The sequence below is a fragment of the Astyanax mexicanus genome, chromosome 19, assembly GCF_023375975.1.
Source record: "Astyanax mexicanus isolate ESR-SI-001 chromosome 19, AstMex3_surface, whole genome shotgun sequence".
Lineage (NCBI taxonomy): Eukaryota > Metazoa > Chordata > Actinopteri > Characiformes > Acestrorhamphidae > Astyanax > Astyanax mexicanus.
In genome coordinates, this window is record NC_064426.1 from 9,905,670 (window position 1) to 9,922,364 (window position 16,695).

Here is a 16,695-nt window from a genome sequence, read left to right on the forward strand (position 1 = left end):
AGCCACCCGACAGTGCTATGCAGAGGATCCCTGAGTGTTCTGGTAAGCCAGGGTGATATTAGCCAGCGGTTCTTTCTATGTAGTTTGTTTTAACACAGTAAACACGCAGCCGACAGTCTGATATACTCTCCTTTAAACAGTGAAGAGCTTAGCACTTACTCTTAGCACGATTAGTGGCTAATGCTAATACAACTCCAATCAGTAATAACATTAAAACACTATTGACTCATTCATTTTTTTAGGAAGTACACACACACAGCCCCTGTAGAGAAGTAGTGCCAAAAGAATAGGACTCTCTGAAGCAGATAAACATAAACCAACTGGTACAGTGTGAGGACCGTGTGGGCTAGAGGAGTATAAAGCCTCCTAGTATTGAGTTGTGGAGCTGTAAGGCTGTGTTCTCTGAATTAATGTGCTTTTTAAGAGTTAGTAAGTTGGGGATGATCATCTAACACGTGACCTTACTATTTAATGCTCTCGTCACTAAATGCAAAAAATAGAGGAGACATTTTTCTCTGGACAGTGGAGACAGTGACTCCAACAAAAGCAGGAGTTACTTCAGAAGAAACAATGAGTGTCCCAATACTTTTATCTATATCATAAATACAGCTCTGGAAGAAAATTAAGAGAGCACTTCAATTTCTGATTTACTATTTATAGGTTTATGTTTGAGTAAAATGAACATTGTTGTTTTATTCTATAAACTAGACATTTCTCCAAAATTACAAATAAAAATATTGTCATTTATAGTATTCATTTGCAGAAAATAAGTTCATATTCATAAAGTTTAGAGTTCAGAAATCAATATTTGGTGGAATAACCCTGGTTTTTAATCACAGTTTTCATGCATCTTGACATATTCTCCTCCACCAGTCTTACGCACTGCTTTTGGATCACTTCATGACACTCCTGGTGCAACAATTCAAGCAGTTCAGCTGTGATCGTCCATTTTTTCAGGTTGGTTTTCAATTTGGTAAAATCTAAGAAACGAATCATTTGTAATTCATCTTTTTTTTTTCCAGAGCTGTATATTGGTCAACAAGTAAACAGTTCTTATAGTTGAGGTGATAAAGCAACATAAAAAGCACAATTGGATCACAATTCAATACAATGAAGACTCCAGAGATTTCTTACAGCCAAGAAAGAAATGCAATTTATTAATAGTTTGAAAGAAGCTCCATAGTTTCATGAAACATTTTTCGGTGCATGTCATCAACAATCACATTCTATGAGGAAAGAGAAATAGAGAGAGAAAAAACATTTAAAAGCCGTTGACATTTGAAAATCTCAGTACAGACATTTTTCCTTAATATTTCAACTCAAAAAGGCAAAAGCAACCCTGGCCCTGTGCCCACCCACACCCTAATTAACCCACATACACACAAAGTAAACCGAACAAAAAGAAGAAGAGATAGAACACAGACACCCTCGTCACGGGCTACAAAACCCCACAGTGCTTTAGAATGAGACGCTCATTGGTTTAGGAATACACAGCATGGCAAAGTACTGTAATATAAGGTTAATATAAGAAATGCGGATAGGAATACGTTTCGAGGGGCAGGTGAGGAAAGGAGGCAACGTTTCTTACGGAAAAATGGAAGGACATCCAAAAAAACAATAAATCCCCATGAGAGATGGGCTGCAGAGGTTTTTAATACCTCTACACCCGACTTGTGCATAGATCATGATCCTTATAAACCAGCTATCTTTCAATCCTTCAAATTGATGCAGAAACAAATGCTTTTATACATTTTTCCTTAAGTAATACCCGCCACAAGAGAGAGAAAGAGAAATAGATAGAGAAATATATATATATATATATAGAGAGAGAAAGAGAATGACAGAAAGGAAAGAAATAGTAATGCACAATGCTCCTGATTTCAACAGGAAGGGACCTCATGTTAAGAAAATACAATAAAGATTAAAACATACAGCACTCGTATGTTATTTCACTGTCTCGAACAATCAAAATCCATTGATCATCGTGTTTAAAATGTAAAGCAATTTTAATATATAGATTTATATATAAAGCACTCCATTTCTTTTTAAAGTTCATTTAGAGTCCATTATTTGGTAAATATGTAACTGCTACGGATTTAGAAACAAAAGGTTCTTTTTTTTTCTTCTTCGTCTTCTTCTGAAATCCATAACCTTCAGTGCTTAATTTTCTCAATCCTTTTTATTTCTCGTAAAAATGAACATTTAAATGGCGTGGAGTTGGTACTCTGGAACCCTTGCCTTCCTGAGACATGATCCACTTTTTTCATGTGTGCAAGATAGTGAGCATTTATAATTTTTTTTTCTTATTTTTCACAAAAGAAAAAAAAAACATACAGGCTTCAAATATAGTCCATGAAATTGATAAACATTGACAACACAGAATAAAAAAAAACAAGAAAGAAAAAAGTAAAAAACAAACAAAACATCAACACTGATCGATCCCAGAGTTCGGCAAGTAGCACAATAATCATTCTGTAAAGTGTTTGTTTTGTTATTTGTCATGGAAGTATTTGTCCTTCGTTTTTTTTTTTTTTTTGTTGTAATTTTTCCTCTCTCGACATTCCCACAGCAAATTCCTCTTCCTTGAACTTGAGAGGAAAAAGAAATGAACTGAAATGCTTGTAAACTGTTGTTGGTGGCCTTGCGAAGACAGATACAGGACAAAAAATATAATTATCATAATAACCAAATAATAACCAAAAAGTTTAGGCACCTCTTAACACGAGTCTTGTAACAAACTACGCCCATGGATGTCTTTCCGTTCCACCATGGAGCCGACACTGGAGTTACAAGTCCCTCTAAACCAATCTATGGCCACAGTTCTCAAAAAGACGCCGCCCCCTTTAACATTTTTTTTTCTTCAATTTTTCATATTTTTATGTTTTTTTTCTTGTCTTTTTTTGTTTGTTTATAATCTGGAAAAACAACAAAAGTATGGTGCAATACTCATAATCCATTTCTTTTTCATGGAATATTCCACAATAAAAGCCACTACAAGGTAGATAATCATATTACAGATATTCTTTTAAAAAATGAAAACAAAAAACACACTTTATTTTATTCTCCTCAATAAGTCCTTGAGTAAACATTAACACGTGAATTGTCACCTTGTCCCTCGGTACTTTATTTCATGTTGTACGATTAGCTGAAGGAGGGGAGGCAGACACACTCAGTGCAACGCTAGAAATAAGCTAATAATAACAATAACAACAACAACAATACACGAGTCCGAGTATATCTGAGTACTGACTAGCAAAACAAAAAAATAATAATATACTGAATCCAACAAAAGAACCTGGGAACGAACCCGCTGTAACCACACATACAGACAGATTAACATTCACTCTTCATACAGTACACACAGTCTTGTGCAAACACTCACATACAATAGATGTCATCTTGCGTTTGTTTTTTTTTTGTTTTTTATTTTTCTTTTATTTGTCAAACCATTTTTTTAGTTCGTCCTGAACTAATGTTATCAAAAAGCTTGGAAGTGTATGAATGACAAAAGACTTACAAAAAAGTTTCACATTACATTATTGGCGCTTCTTTTGATTCAAGTATTTGTATTTCTTTCATTTTGTCTAATTCTGATATGTTTATACTTCTTTTTTTTGAGTTCATTTTTTTGTTAGTTTTTTATTTTTTTTTAATCTGGGTACACAGAAAAAGACGCAGGAGTTGGATGCTGATTTTGGCCTGGGTTAGCGTGGATTAAGGTAAATTGTAAAGAGAGATAAACCAGTTTTATACATACATAGGCTTACAAATGTGCATGTATATCAACCAGCATGTGCATATTCTACCCAGGACTGTCGAGAAAAGACTTAATTTTTCTCCCAACTGCGTGATTGATCCTTCGTATTTTTACGCTCGAAGTTGCGCTAGGATGAACTCGGCGAGGCGAGGTGCTTCCGATAAAAAAGAAAAATAAAGAAAACCCCTAAAAGGAAAAATAAATAAAATCCAGTTTGTCTTTCGTAGTGGTGGCTGGATGCTTGTTGCCGAGCTGCAGACACTGAAAACCTTGTGACAGTCTGGTGGCTTTGAGTACAGCTTTAAAGCAAGGCAGTGTGGGAGACTCCCCCCTCTTTACAAAAAAAAAAAAAAAAGAAACAACAAAATAGTCAAAACAGGCAATAGTGATTGTTACTAGTGTCGAACAAGTTTTATGGAGGAAGAAAGAAAAAAAAAAAGAAAAAAACTCCCTCTCCCTCCCCCCCAAAAAAGCCTCTTCAGTGGCAATTTGCCATTTTTTTAAGAGTTGGTACCAACATGCTCGCCCCCACCTCCCAGTGCTCCTGGTGCAAAAGTCCAGTCAGTCCAAATGAACGGACGGCGGCTGCTGCTTTGGGGCGTTTAAAAGAAAGGCTCGCATGGAGAAGCACTTCATACAGAGTCAGAGTCGAGTGTACAGGTTTTAGGTTCCATTCGTTTTTTTAGTCTCATATGAAAAGCAATACAAGAGCGATTCTTCAGCAAAAAAAGAAAGAAAAAGGTTTTCTCTTTTGGTTTTTTTAAGACGATGTACCCGACGTCAACCATTTACGTACAGTGCAGCGGAGCATTCTGGAATAATCCCTGTTCAGTTCTCAGCAGTCCAGTTCACCTGGGACGAGGTGCGAATGACCAGTTCGTCTGGATTTGATCTATTCCAGCCTGCCTGCATTCTACCTCTGCAGTCCTCTCCATTTGATTGGCTTGTTTGTGGTGGATTCAGTTTTTTTTTTATAAAGCAATGAGACATTCAACATTACCCCACCTCAACCAGAAAAAGAAAAAGAAAGAGAAAGAAAAGAAAAGAACACCACGAGCGTACCCTCTCTCCTCCTGAAGATAGGCTAAGGTTAGGTTTCTCTGAGCCGCCCTGAGACACTGCATGTACATAAGATTATAAGATAAGCGATAAGAGAGAGCGAGAGAGAGAAACAGAGAGAATGAGAGAGAAAGAGAAAAAGAGAGAGAGAGTAAACAATGAGGGTCCTGATGATCGACGGACTTGTTAACAGGCAGCTGCCTGCTCAGAGAGACAGGTGGACGTCTGTGAGAAGAGAGGTGAAGGGCAGGAAGGAAAGTGTTCAGCAGGAACAGGAGGTGGTCAGCAGGGAGATTGGATTGGATGGCTGTGACCTCGCACCTCTCACTCAGTCTTTGCATAGAAGAGGAGCGCGGGGTCTCCGTTATCATTTGCGTTTATTACTGCGACGGAGGCGAGAGGCACTGTACGACTGATTACAGCTGCGCCACCTGCCCTTTGTCTTCAGCACCAGGGAGAACCTCACAACACTGCAGGACAGCGCAAGAAAGAGAAGCGCAGGGATGGAGAAAGGAAAGCAGTAGCCAAAGAAGGAAAAGAAGGAGTAGAAGACAAATGCGGGACAAAAAGAAGAATAATTAGAAGGTAAAGATGGAGAAGGCCAAAGAGAACGAGGAGAAGAAGAAAGTGTAGGTGGAGGAGAGCAAAAAAAAACAAAACAATAAGGAGAAAGAAATGATCAAGAAGGTGTAAGTGAAGTAGAAAAAAACAGATGATAAGAATAATGAGGCAAAAGATTAGGAGAAGAGGAAAAAGAAGAAAAACAAAAAGAAAGAAAAGAATAAATAGGCCAATGTTATGAGAAAAGGACGAAGAAGAAGAAGGTGGATGAGAAAAGAAAAAAAATGAGAAGAACCAAGAGAGGAAGAATAATAAATGAGTGAAGGTTGAAGAGAGAAAGAGAAGAAAAGAGGAAAATAAGAAGAATGTGAAGAAGCAGAAGAAAAAGGCAGGCAGAAACATCCTCGTTCCTAATCTAGTTCACCAGATATCCACTAATAGAAAAAAAAAACATGGTAAACGACGTCGTTCTGGATCAGCGCGAGCGGCTAACCGTGGCATAGCGACGTGAACGGCTGCACATAATGAAGCGTAAGACTCTCGCGGCTCTCGCTCCGAGTGTTCCTGCATACGTGCACTGAATAGGGGCTGGCTGGTGAGAGCAGCTACCGTGTATAAAAGACCACTGCATGGACATTTACATACATACATACATATATACATAGATATACACACACTCACATACAATCAGACATAAACCAAAGCGCAAAATAATAACATCATTATAGTCATCATTATCGCTGTCATCATTAACATCAGCAACAGCAATGTTGAAAAAAAAAAAGAACACTGGCAATTTCCAGAGGGAAAACACAACCAATAATCCAACCGATAATAATATAATATAATAATAATAAAAAAGTTCTTGTCGACTTCCAGCTAAAGTGATCTTTGCATGAGAAGAAAGAGTTTCATTTTTTTCTTTTAGAGAGAAAGATGGAGAGAGTGGAGTTGGAGGTCGGGTGCTGGCGCAGTAGTAGTACTGAAGGGCCAGTTCAGTTTCAGTTCGTTTTTTTTTTCTTCTTTTTCTTCCCCCCTTATGAAGAAGGAGAAGGAGCTGCGCTATTGAGCTCTAGCGCACAGCAGATAGGCACTCAGTGGCCATGTATCATCCAGGAAGGCGGAGCTCTGCGGCGGCCCCGCGGGATCAGTCACATCACAACATTAAACGAGGACGCGTCCAGCGTCTCCAGACAAGGCTAGCGATTTTGGAGTTACTGTAACAGTGATATTTTATTTTTGATATATTTATATATATGTATAGAGAATATTCTCAAAAACATAAAAAAAAAACACGAGACGTGAATGCTTCAGTATCAGTCTATCAGTTTTTTTTTCTTTTGTCTTTTTTTCTTCAAACTCTTCATTTGCTACCATAGATAACGTCCACTCAAGTCCACAGACTTCCGGAGGGACAAAAACCTCAAAAAATAAAAACAAAAATTCCATTTAGAGTTTCAAAACGGAAAAAACTAACAAACAAAAAACAGCATGGAGAAGCTGTAGATTGCTTTTTTCTTTCTTTGCTTTGCTTTTCTTTCTCCTCTTTTTCAGTTTCATCTCCATGTGTAATTTATTGGCATTGCAAATTACAATCCAAAGCCTGACGCTCTGTTTCTTAAGTGCTATGATAAACCACACGGTCTACTCTCCTCTTCCTTTTTCATCTTCTTCTCCATCCTCTTCCACATATTTCACTCGTTCCTTTTTTTAACCAGTTTTTTTGTTCTATTCCTTTGTACCAAATACGATGATAAAATGCACCTTGTCTATTGGGTTACAAGAAGAACACCTATTATTTGGTTTGAAGCCCGTGTCCCCCTGTAGTCACACCGTGTGCTTGCGTGTGTGTGCGTGCGTGTGTGTGTAGTTGTGTGTGTGTGTGTGTGTGTGTGTGTAGTTGTGTGTGTGTGTGTGAGGAAGTGCTAGTGAAATGTATCACTAAAGGCTCACACACACCCCACTAAAAAAAAAAAAAAAAAAAAAAAAAAGTAAAAATAAAGTAAAACAAAAGAAGCTCCTCCTCTTAGTCCCACCCTCAGTGGATGGATGTGGGAGAAGAACAGTTTTACAGTTTTTGTTTAGTCATTTTTTTCCTTTTTTGCCCCCACCCCTTGAACCCTGACCCCCTCATCCCCCACACAAAAAAGCAAAAGGAAGGAAACTTTCACCAGCAATAATAACAAGCACTGCGTAAAGATGGACGGAAGAGTCTGTGGCATATTGCACGTCAGACAATAATGAATCAGGGCAACTTTCTTTTTCTCTTCTGTCCATTTCCCCTCCTTTTTTCCAAGAATCCGAGAAAAATGGTTGAGGTCATTTTCAAAGCTCATGAGAGAAAGGAAATGTAACTCCGTCCAGGTTCTGCATGGTACGTTCTTTAAGTGTTTCTTAAAGAACGTTCTGAAGACAGTGGTTAATAGTATGTCACACACTTACACACACGGGGCGACGCTGGGCGACTCGGTTCACTCAGTCTGTTAGTCTGTTCTGTAGATGATTGAAGCACCAGCCACGGGTTGGGTTCCATCCCTCTGTCCTTTCTTTTCTTTTATAATAATGATGTGGATGGACAGTCCTGGAGGAAAGGCTGAGATACATGTGTATGTATAGTATACATATGTGTGTGTGTGTACGTTTGTTGGTGTGTGTGAGGTCAAGCTTGTGTGTCACGTTCTTCTCCTCTCTGCTGGCTCAAAAATAACAAGGTAAAAATGTGCAATTCTCCGACGCGTCTCTTCAGTAAGCCCAGAGTGAGTGTGGTCGATGACTGGGTGAGGGCTGGTAAGCAGTTAAGGCTAAAGTTTAGTGCTGTTTCAGCAGACAAATGAAAAGCAACAGGGATCCAGTCTATAAAGGGATAAGGGCCAATCGGAATGATGCATTTCTTTGGGGGAAAGGGCAAAGGGGACATTAGCTTGGAAAGGGGGAAGGGTAGTGCCAGGGGACTTTTAAAAATGGCAGCTTGTCTCATCAGTTGTAGTAAAATACACTTTCACACAGTTTTGTTTAGTTTTTTTCAGTTATTAGAGAAAGTCTATTAGTTAAGGTTCTCTTTCCTTTCTGTTTTTAGTTACTGGATTCTTCTTTCTTCTCCAAAAAATTGTATATAGAAGTCTTATACAGAATACTGTAACCGAAGCCTCACAAACAAGAAAAAAATATACATAACACGTAATCCGATGAAATGACGGCAAGAAAATAAGAAAAAAAAAAAATAGGAGAAGAGGAAGAAGGTCAGCAGCCTTTACGTTTACGCAAGTGTTGCCTCAGCCTCCTGTCTCTTGGTTCACAGTTCCACTGATGCTGATTATCGCCACGATTTGATTTGCTTGGTTTTTGCTCCTGTGTGAAACTTTTTTTTGTTTGTTTGTTTTCTTCAAGTTTTTCATTTCATTTCCTGTTGTTTAATTTACTTCATAACTCTCCTCGGTCAAGGCCTCACTTCGCCTCTCTCGCTCTACATGGACTCTCCACTCAGCAGGTCTCCAGGAAGCAGCGTGTTGATTGGCGTCGGGCTGCCCACCACTCGGCCGTCCTCAGAGCTGGGTGGCCCCCACAGGCTGGAGTACTGCGGCACTCCGCCCCACAGCAGCTCGTTGCCCGCCTTAGGTCCGCCCCCGGCTCCTCCTCCAGCACCTCCAACTCCGCCTCCTCCTCCCAGAGTGCTGCTGTTCCAGTGACCGATGGGGTGCGAGGTGGCACCCGCTCCGCCTCCCAGCCGCGTCTGATTGGTGCCCGGGTTGGCCTGCCAGCTGGTGGTGGGCGTGAGGGACTGACCCTGTGCAAAGAAACGGTTCACCTCCTCCTCTCCGGCAAACTCCGCCAGGATAGTGGTGTTGCCCAGCACGCACCTGCGACACAGGAGGATACAGAAGTGAAATCAGGAAGCTTCAAAACTGATGGCTGAATCTATGCATAATTAAAAATTACATTTAAGTGACCATGCATTGAACCTACAGTTGTGTGATCTTTAACCAAAAGTAAAACTACCCCAATAAACCCTGGAATTTGACTATAAATTAACCAAATCTTTCTATCACATAACAGCTAGATCAGAAAAGAACAGGAAATGACATACATATGCAGGGATTTCTGGGCTTTGGCAGCCTCATCCTTGGAGCTGTAGCGCACTACGGCATTTCCCTGTGTCAGGTTGAGGTGGAATGTGATGAGGGGGCCGTGCTGCATACACAGCGTCCGCAGTGTAGAACCATCAATCTATGGGATGTAACCACATACACATGTAAAAGCAGATTCAGGGGAATTACAAACATATTTGCTTTCCCATTGAGCAATTCTTACTGCTGTACCTGGGGAGTAAGGTTCCGCAGTACCAGCCAGCTACTGGTCCTAGTAGAGCTGTCTGTACTCCATGTAGTACCTGCAGTAACAAACACAAAAACAAACAAAAGCATAAATGAGAATAGTGGAAGTAAGCAAACAAAAACAACATCTACTGTAAATTAATCATGTCACTACAGCATGAGAAATGAGTCTGTGAATCAAAACATCGTAAAGAGAATTTTGGTATTCAAGTAATCATAGGTGTTACTCATATCCTGTCATTCAGAGTAATAAATGACAATTAATTAATTATAAACATTATAAACATTCAAAAGTAAAATACATATAAAAAATGTTCTTACTCAAACATACTGAATGTTTATGCTTTTTATAAAATTGAATCACTAGTTTAATAGACATACATATAAAAAACAGCTGAGAGCTCTTTTGTTACTCCAGGTAAAAGCATAAGGCATTCAAATCATATAATAATGAGGAAAGAATTAAGGTAGATGGTAGTTAACAGTAATGCCTAGGAGGTTTAGAAAAAAAAACTGCATTAACCCTTCAACAGGTACAAAAACCACAACATAGACCGTGTATGTAGTCAAACTGAGGTTAATCCCCTGGTTAAGCATTTTGTAATATTAACTATATTTACACAGGATTGTGTCACCAATAAAATTGCTAGACTGAACTGTATGATCTACCTTTAGATCAGTATGTTATATTTAAAGTAATTTACTTTTTACATAACAAGAGATGGTAGTCGGCAACAGCCTATATATATAAGAATAAGAGCAAGGTAACATCTGTTTTATTTCTTATAACTCTTTTCTCGCTGTATAAAGGTTCTGTCTGTTAGTCACAATCTTGTGGCTCACCACAGAGCTTCAGACAGGAAAGATCAACCAGTAGCGTGCTTCTTCATATTGTGGCATAATGTGTTGCTTTTTTGAGATATTTTAGATATCTCATTCATGTTGTCAGACAGGTTTTATTTAAGTGATTTCTTGATTCTACAGGTCTGGCAGTAACCAGGTCTGGTTGTGGTTAGTAGTGAAATTGAACTCCAAAACTGTGAATGATCATAGTTAATTTATAGGGGGAAAAACTTTTTCACAAAGTGCTTGATTGGTTTGGATAGTTTTTCCCCTTAATAATAAATTAAATCATTATTTTAAAAAATGGATTTAGTTTTATATTTTATATTTGTCTGATATTAAAGTTTGTTTGATAATCTAAAAAATGTATGACAAAAATGAACAAACAAAAGAAAAACGCAAGAGGGCAAATATATTTTAATGTTACTGAATATAGTATAGAGAACACCCCATGCTCTAAAAAGCTGGTATTTGGCTAAAATACACTCAAGAGACAATTTACCAGTTTCTGACATAGACCGGGAGAATGTCTTTCTTACTCCTCCATTCAGAATTCTTTCAGCCCTGACGTTTGAAAAGTTTGAAAAGTACCTCTGATACAATAATTAATTCATGGTGGAACTTCTGTAAAAAAACAGCCCTGTATTGTTACACCTCCATGCATTACAGTAGGTGAGTTCTCATGGTTACGTGCTGTGTATGGCTGTGCAAAACATGTCTGTTACGGGATTCAAATAACCCAACTTTGGTTTTATCTATCCAAAGGACATTGTTCCAGAGGTCCTGGTACTTTTCTAGGTGTCCTCTGGAGAACTTTATTGTTGCCCTTACAGTAAGTTTGACCTCTTTCTGGTTATAGGTGCTGGACTTAGACATCAGCTGTAGCAAAAGCTACCTGTAGACCCTTCTTTGAGCATCTTGCAGTTTGCTCTCAGGCTAAACTTGTGATTTGATCAAGTTGGTAGTTGTTTCACTTGTGACTGATTTAGTGGACAGTGGAATGTCTGATTTCTAATTGTATTGAGATCTTTTTAAACCCCTTCACAGACTCAATTGCATCTACATCCTTTTTCTGAAGGCCCCAGAGAGCTTTTTAATAGTCTAAATAAGGTGCAGCTGATTGTTAGATTTTTTAAGTGTTTTCCTCACAAGAAAAGTTAATTTCCCCTAGCATTTCACAAATTATTTTTACAAGACATTTCTTTACTTTTATTTGCTTTTATATAATATTTTACATTAATTTTTAATAAAGATCAAATGTCCATGTGCTTTTATATGTAAAAAAAAAGACAGTATAGCTACAGTCACCCACACTATAAGAACAGAGACTAGATAATTCAGTCAGTGGGCGAGGTCATCCACCCACACCTATTTCCAACTGTTATGGTTTTAGTGGTTTTAACACTTACATACATGTTTCTCCAACCATCCGTTCACAGACCTGAAGGAGGTGTTTTAAGTTGAGGATGCTCAAACATTATAGTCTGTTAGAATGATTGCCATTATACAGCATTTTTTCTGAAACATATCGCCCATAATGCTTCCTATTGTGTATTACAATTTGTCAGAATGCTATGTGGTGTTTATCATCTGATCATTATACAGCTCATTTGTTCTACACAGTAAAACACTTTAAAGGTTTTGTTCCAACTTCCTGGGCGGTTCTGCCTGGGTGAACTTTTACTTTCTGGACCTTTACTACCCACCTCTGTGAGTTAACATAGGATCTCCGGTGGATTTGGTGTTTTACAGAGACTCTAAGACTGGGTCAGTGACTGAACTGCACTTAACAGGGCATTAAACATGTTCGTAAAGTAACAAATGACATTGCAAAGACTGTTATTATTGTAAAAAATTCATTTTAAACGTTTCTAGCTGCCTAGCAGCGCTGTTAGCAAATCAGAGGTGATATGGTTGCATGCATGAATATTTATAAGCAAGAGCCGAAATACTATCGTTTCTCCCCCTCCATTCCTCCACCGGGCTAAAGCACGGTTATACCGGATCACTTTTCTTTTTTCTTTTTTTATAAAAAAATACTGGAGTCCACAACTTGACGTTTTTAAATGAATAAAAAAACATGAAATGAGACCTTTATAATGTACGCAGACAACTTACAACAACAGACGTGCAATTCAGTACCTGAGGAGTATGAGCTGCTCCAGCCAGGCACCAGGCCCAGGCTGTTTCCCCCCCAGGTGGAGGAGGGCTTGGTGTTGGTGAGGCCTGGAGGGGGACGAGTGGGGGCCGTGGTGTTGCGCGGACCCTGGGGGACTTTCCAGAGCTCGTGGGACAGAGAGGCCTGGGTGTGGGAGATGGGGCCCTGAGACCAGGTGGACTTCATATCCGACAGTTTACCTGCAGAGCAGATGTGAGAGAAAAAAGTAAAAACACAGGGAGGCATAAAGCTGGGGGACAACTGGACCTGAACAATTTTTAAGACAGAAGTTTCTTCCTTTGTGCATCTCCCATTAAAATCAAACTTGTGTGTCTGTTTCTGATCATACATTTAATACTTTAAATTTAACTAGATTTTACAGCTGTTGGATAATTCTTTACACATCTTATGCTTACTCTTCCCCTACAACCATCTTTTTGAAGGTCTCAGAAAGCTCTTTGGATCTGGCTATGTTCTATGATTCACTTTAACAATTAGGAGAAAACTATACTAATGTCTGAGGTTTAAATAAGAAAGTTTTCTCCAAAATCTCTGTAATTATGGGCTAATTATTTGAAGCTGATATGACAGACAAATGTAATGTTCTAATTTCTTCCTCACAAGAAAGCTGCTTTTCTAACGGTTACATTTCACACAATTACGCAGCAATTATTTAGCAAGCGAAAATATTAATCTGAAAAGACTGAATAATTAATATCAAACAATAATTTATTTACTAATTAAGTCATATTGCAGTGTTTACGATGTTTTCAGAATTTCAGGATTTTAAGCAGTGCCAGCAGCCCCACACTTTACACACTTAAGTGTTCAAAAACTACTAAAGTTTTAAATATTTTTTTGTAAATATATTTGTAATAATTGAATATTTGACAAAAATACATTTAGGCTTCTTAATGTATTAAAATGTACAAAAAATGTTTAAATGAACCTGCACAACCTATTTTTGGTGTTCGGCCTTTAGCTAAAAACATCCTTTATTTATTTATTTAGTTTTTAGTAGTTGTGTTTAAGTTATATATTATATCACCTCCATCTATCATTACTGTTTAATTGAAGATCAAGTGTTATGTTTAAATATGTTTAAAAATACAACATATTTCTATAGGGTTTCCTAATAAGGAAGGATGGGTATTGGGTTTCTGATGGTTGTTTATAATGAATCATCATCTTTCTGTGGTTTAGATAAGACGCTGCTGTGTTAGGCTTACTTCTATGTATGCTTGCTGTCTGTTATGAATAAGAATGAAAGTGTACCCACCCACAAAACCGTGAGTAAAAACAACAGACCACATTAGTGATAGGAACAATGCAAGAGCATTTCCTGTGTTTAACGCAGCTCCAAAATTAAACTCAGTAATGTGGGTTGAATTGTTTTTTTTCACAGCACAGAGGAACACAATGCCATCAACTATTTCCATTTATAATACACCCCCCAAACCACCACACTTCCTCCACTGCCTTATCAATCACAACTGCACACAACTAGCCAGAGATCATGCCACACACAGGGACACTATCCCACTATCACTGGGAAATGTAGGGGATAAGATGGGGCACAGTATTACAGGGAAAAGAGCACACTGAACTAAATGTTATTATTTAGGGCTGCAACTAATGATTGTTTACCTGATCATATTTTTCACATAGGTGGACAATCTCGACACTTATTTATTATGACTTTTTCGCACAATAAGGCACACGAAAAATCCTTTGAAAGTAAAATCCAGTTAGGTTATAAGGAGCAGTAAAGTCACTCTGCTGAAGTACAGAGTTATACAGGAGTTTCAGTTTAGTTCTCCAGCACTGAGACTGGAACAGTATTAGCATTAGCTGCTAACCACTCTGAGCGCTAGCTCTTTCGAGTTTTAGAGGTAAGTACTATCAGGCTGTAGCCTGCTGCTAATCCTAGTTAGCACTGCTAGAGCAGCATTAGCATTAGTCGTTAACTGCGCTAGCTCTTTCTTTGTTCAGAGGTGACTATATCGGACTGCAGTGTTTGTGTTAACTGTGTTAAAACAAGCTAAGTGGGATGAACCACTAGCTAATATCACCCTAATATCACCCGGTTTCTCAGTGCAGTGCTGTCAGGCAACATTTACTAGCGGTAACCGTGGCTGCTGCACCCAGCTATAGGAAAATCTGGAAATCTAAACTTCCTGTTAATAAACGGAAGCTCTTTATTAGTTAATTAGTTTTACTTAGAATAAGCTTTACTTAGTTTTACCTCACCACCACCCAGCGGCAAGACCTGAAAACATGACGACACCCCTGTTCTTTACAAGTGTTGCCTAATGTGCCTTATAATCCGGGGCGCCTTATGTATGAAAATGGATGTTCATTGATAGTGCGCCTTATAGTGCGAAAAATATGGTTCATTTAAATCTATTTGACCAACTCTTATTCATAGATACTTACATTTGGATCACATTATACAGGTGTATGCGAATATAGTATTAGGAATCTGATACTGATACAACATATTTTGGAATTAACCCTATACCCCTTTCCTTTGTGCAAATCACCTTGGTAAATGGTGATGTAACAGACGTCTTAATAAGCAGTGAAGGATTTCTGGGTTTTCAGGCAGGATGTTTTGAGTTTAATACCTTGATCTGCTAGGCTGTTTTTGGGATATGCAAAATAAAGAATTTTGGGCTAGCTGTGGTCTAAAGTTAAGAGACGTTTAGTGATTGGAAATGGAAGATTGCTGGTTTGATCCCCTGTACCAGAAAGAAAGAAAGTGAGAGACTGAAGGAACAGTGCTGTCTTGTCCTTCAACATTTACGACTGAGGTGAAGATTATTTTATTTTTGCATTATTTTAATGCAAAAGCTAAAATCCTCCTAACATTAATGAATGTATCTGATTGTTCCATATCTTATTGCGCATTCCGTAAGATAAATACTACCTGTCTGCACCATATGAACATTACAATGTTCATGTGTTTTTCACAGAATTCTATTGGTCACACTGGTCAACTGACTTCCTGTTGCAGCCCTAATGAGAGAACTACATTGCAGTCTACAGAAACAGAACCCACTTCTACAAGCCCCATGCCACGCAGGAAGTGGTGACTGCAGGGAGAGGGGTGGGGGAAATGGGGTGAAGGTAAGGTTTGTGGCTGAGGGACAAAGGGCATTCTGGGTAAGCTGTACCTGTGTCATCTGTCTCAGGTGAAGACAGACTAAAAGAGCTAGTGTAATCACTGACTGGCCAATCGCTGCAGGGAGGCACAGCCTCGCTCTGAGACGAAGTTGGGGAGGAGCCTTTGAAGTGTCCCAAAAAAAGGCAGGAAAAAGTATGAGGGGAGAGGAAAGGGGCAAAAAAATAAATAAATAAAAAAAGCAATAAATAAAATCATGGTGCTGATGATTGTGTTCTATTAGAAATTGTGAGGAGAACTACGTAGTACGGCTGGGTATACATCCAATACTTTGCCTTTTATACAAATTATTGTTCATACGTTTTGTTTTAGTACAACAAAAATCAAGAATTACATTGTTCTTGTTACACTGCAACAAACAAAGTTTGGCTAAGCTAGAATATTCTTTTTAGTTCCAGTGAGTTTATACGCCAACGAAAATTTAAGTTTTTTCTACAAGCCAACCAAGGGCATAAAGACTTATAGAACCACATCTTTCACCCCAACCAAAGTCAAATACTTAAGATTTACACAGAAAAATACCAATGTAAATGTATATATATATATATATATATATATATATATATATATATATATATATATATATATTACAGCTATTATTGGTACCACAACCAATAACAAATTTACAGAATTTTAATACCCAGCCCTACTAGTGCATTTAGAATTCTCTGTCCTAAAAAAAGTTAAAACCTACAAATGATTAGAATTAATTTACTGTGAGCTTATGAAATGAAAACTCAGTTCTCTCTCTCAGTTCTAGTACTCTATACAAAAAATACCACCTTCCTTATTCTTCATTATT

General features: G+C 38.3%; 1 protein-coding gene across 3 annotated transcripts in view; it reads right to left on the reverse strand.

Annotated features, from left to right (window-relative positions):
* Positions 1–1,126: 1,126 nt before the first annotated feature.
* Positions 1,127–16,695, reverse strand: part of tnrc6c1 (trinucleotide repeat containing adaptor 6C1) — an 88,431-nt gene continuing 72,862 nt past the window's right edge. For 2 of the 3 annotated variants that reach the window (XM_049467620.1, XM_049467622.1), the window contains 5 exons: positions 15,886–15,996; positions 12,694–12,909; positions 9,694–9,764; positions 9,462–9,601; positions 1,127–9,234 (listed from right to left, as the gene is read on the reverse strand). In XM_049467620.1, coding sequence (XP_049323577.1) covers positions 8,841–9,234; positions 9,462–9,601; positions 9,694–9,764; positions 12,694–12,909; positions 15,886–15,996 — 932 coding nt within the window. In that variant the 3' untranslated portion in view covers positions 1,127–8,840. The remainder of the gene's footprint in view (positions 9,235–9,461; positions 9,602–9,693; positions 9,765–12,693; positions 12,910–15,885; positions 15,997–16,695) is intronic. The other variant, XM_049467621.1, reaches the window with a different exon arrangement.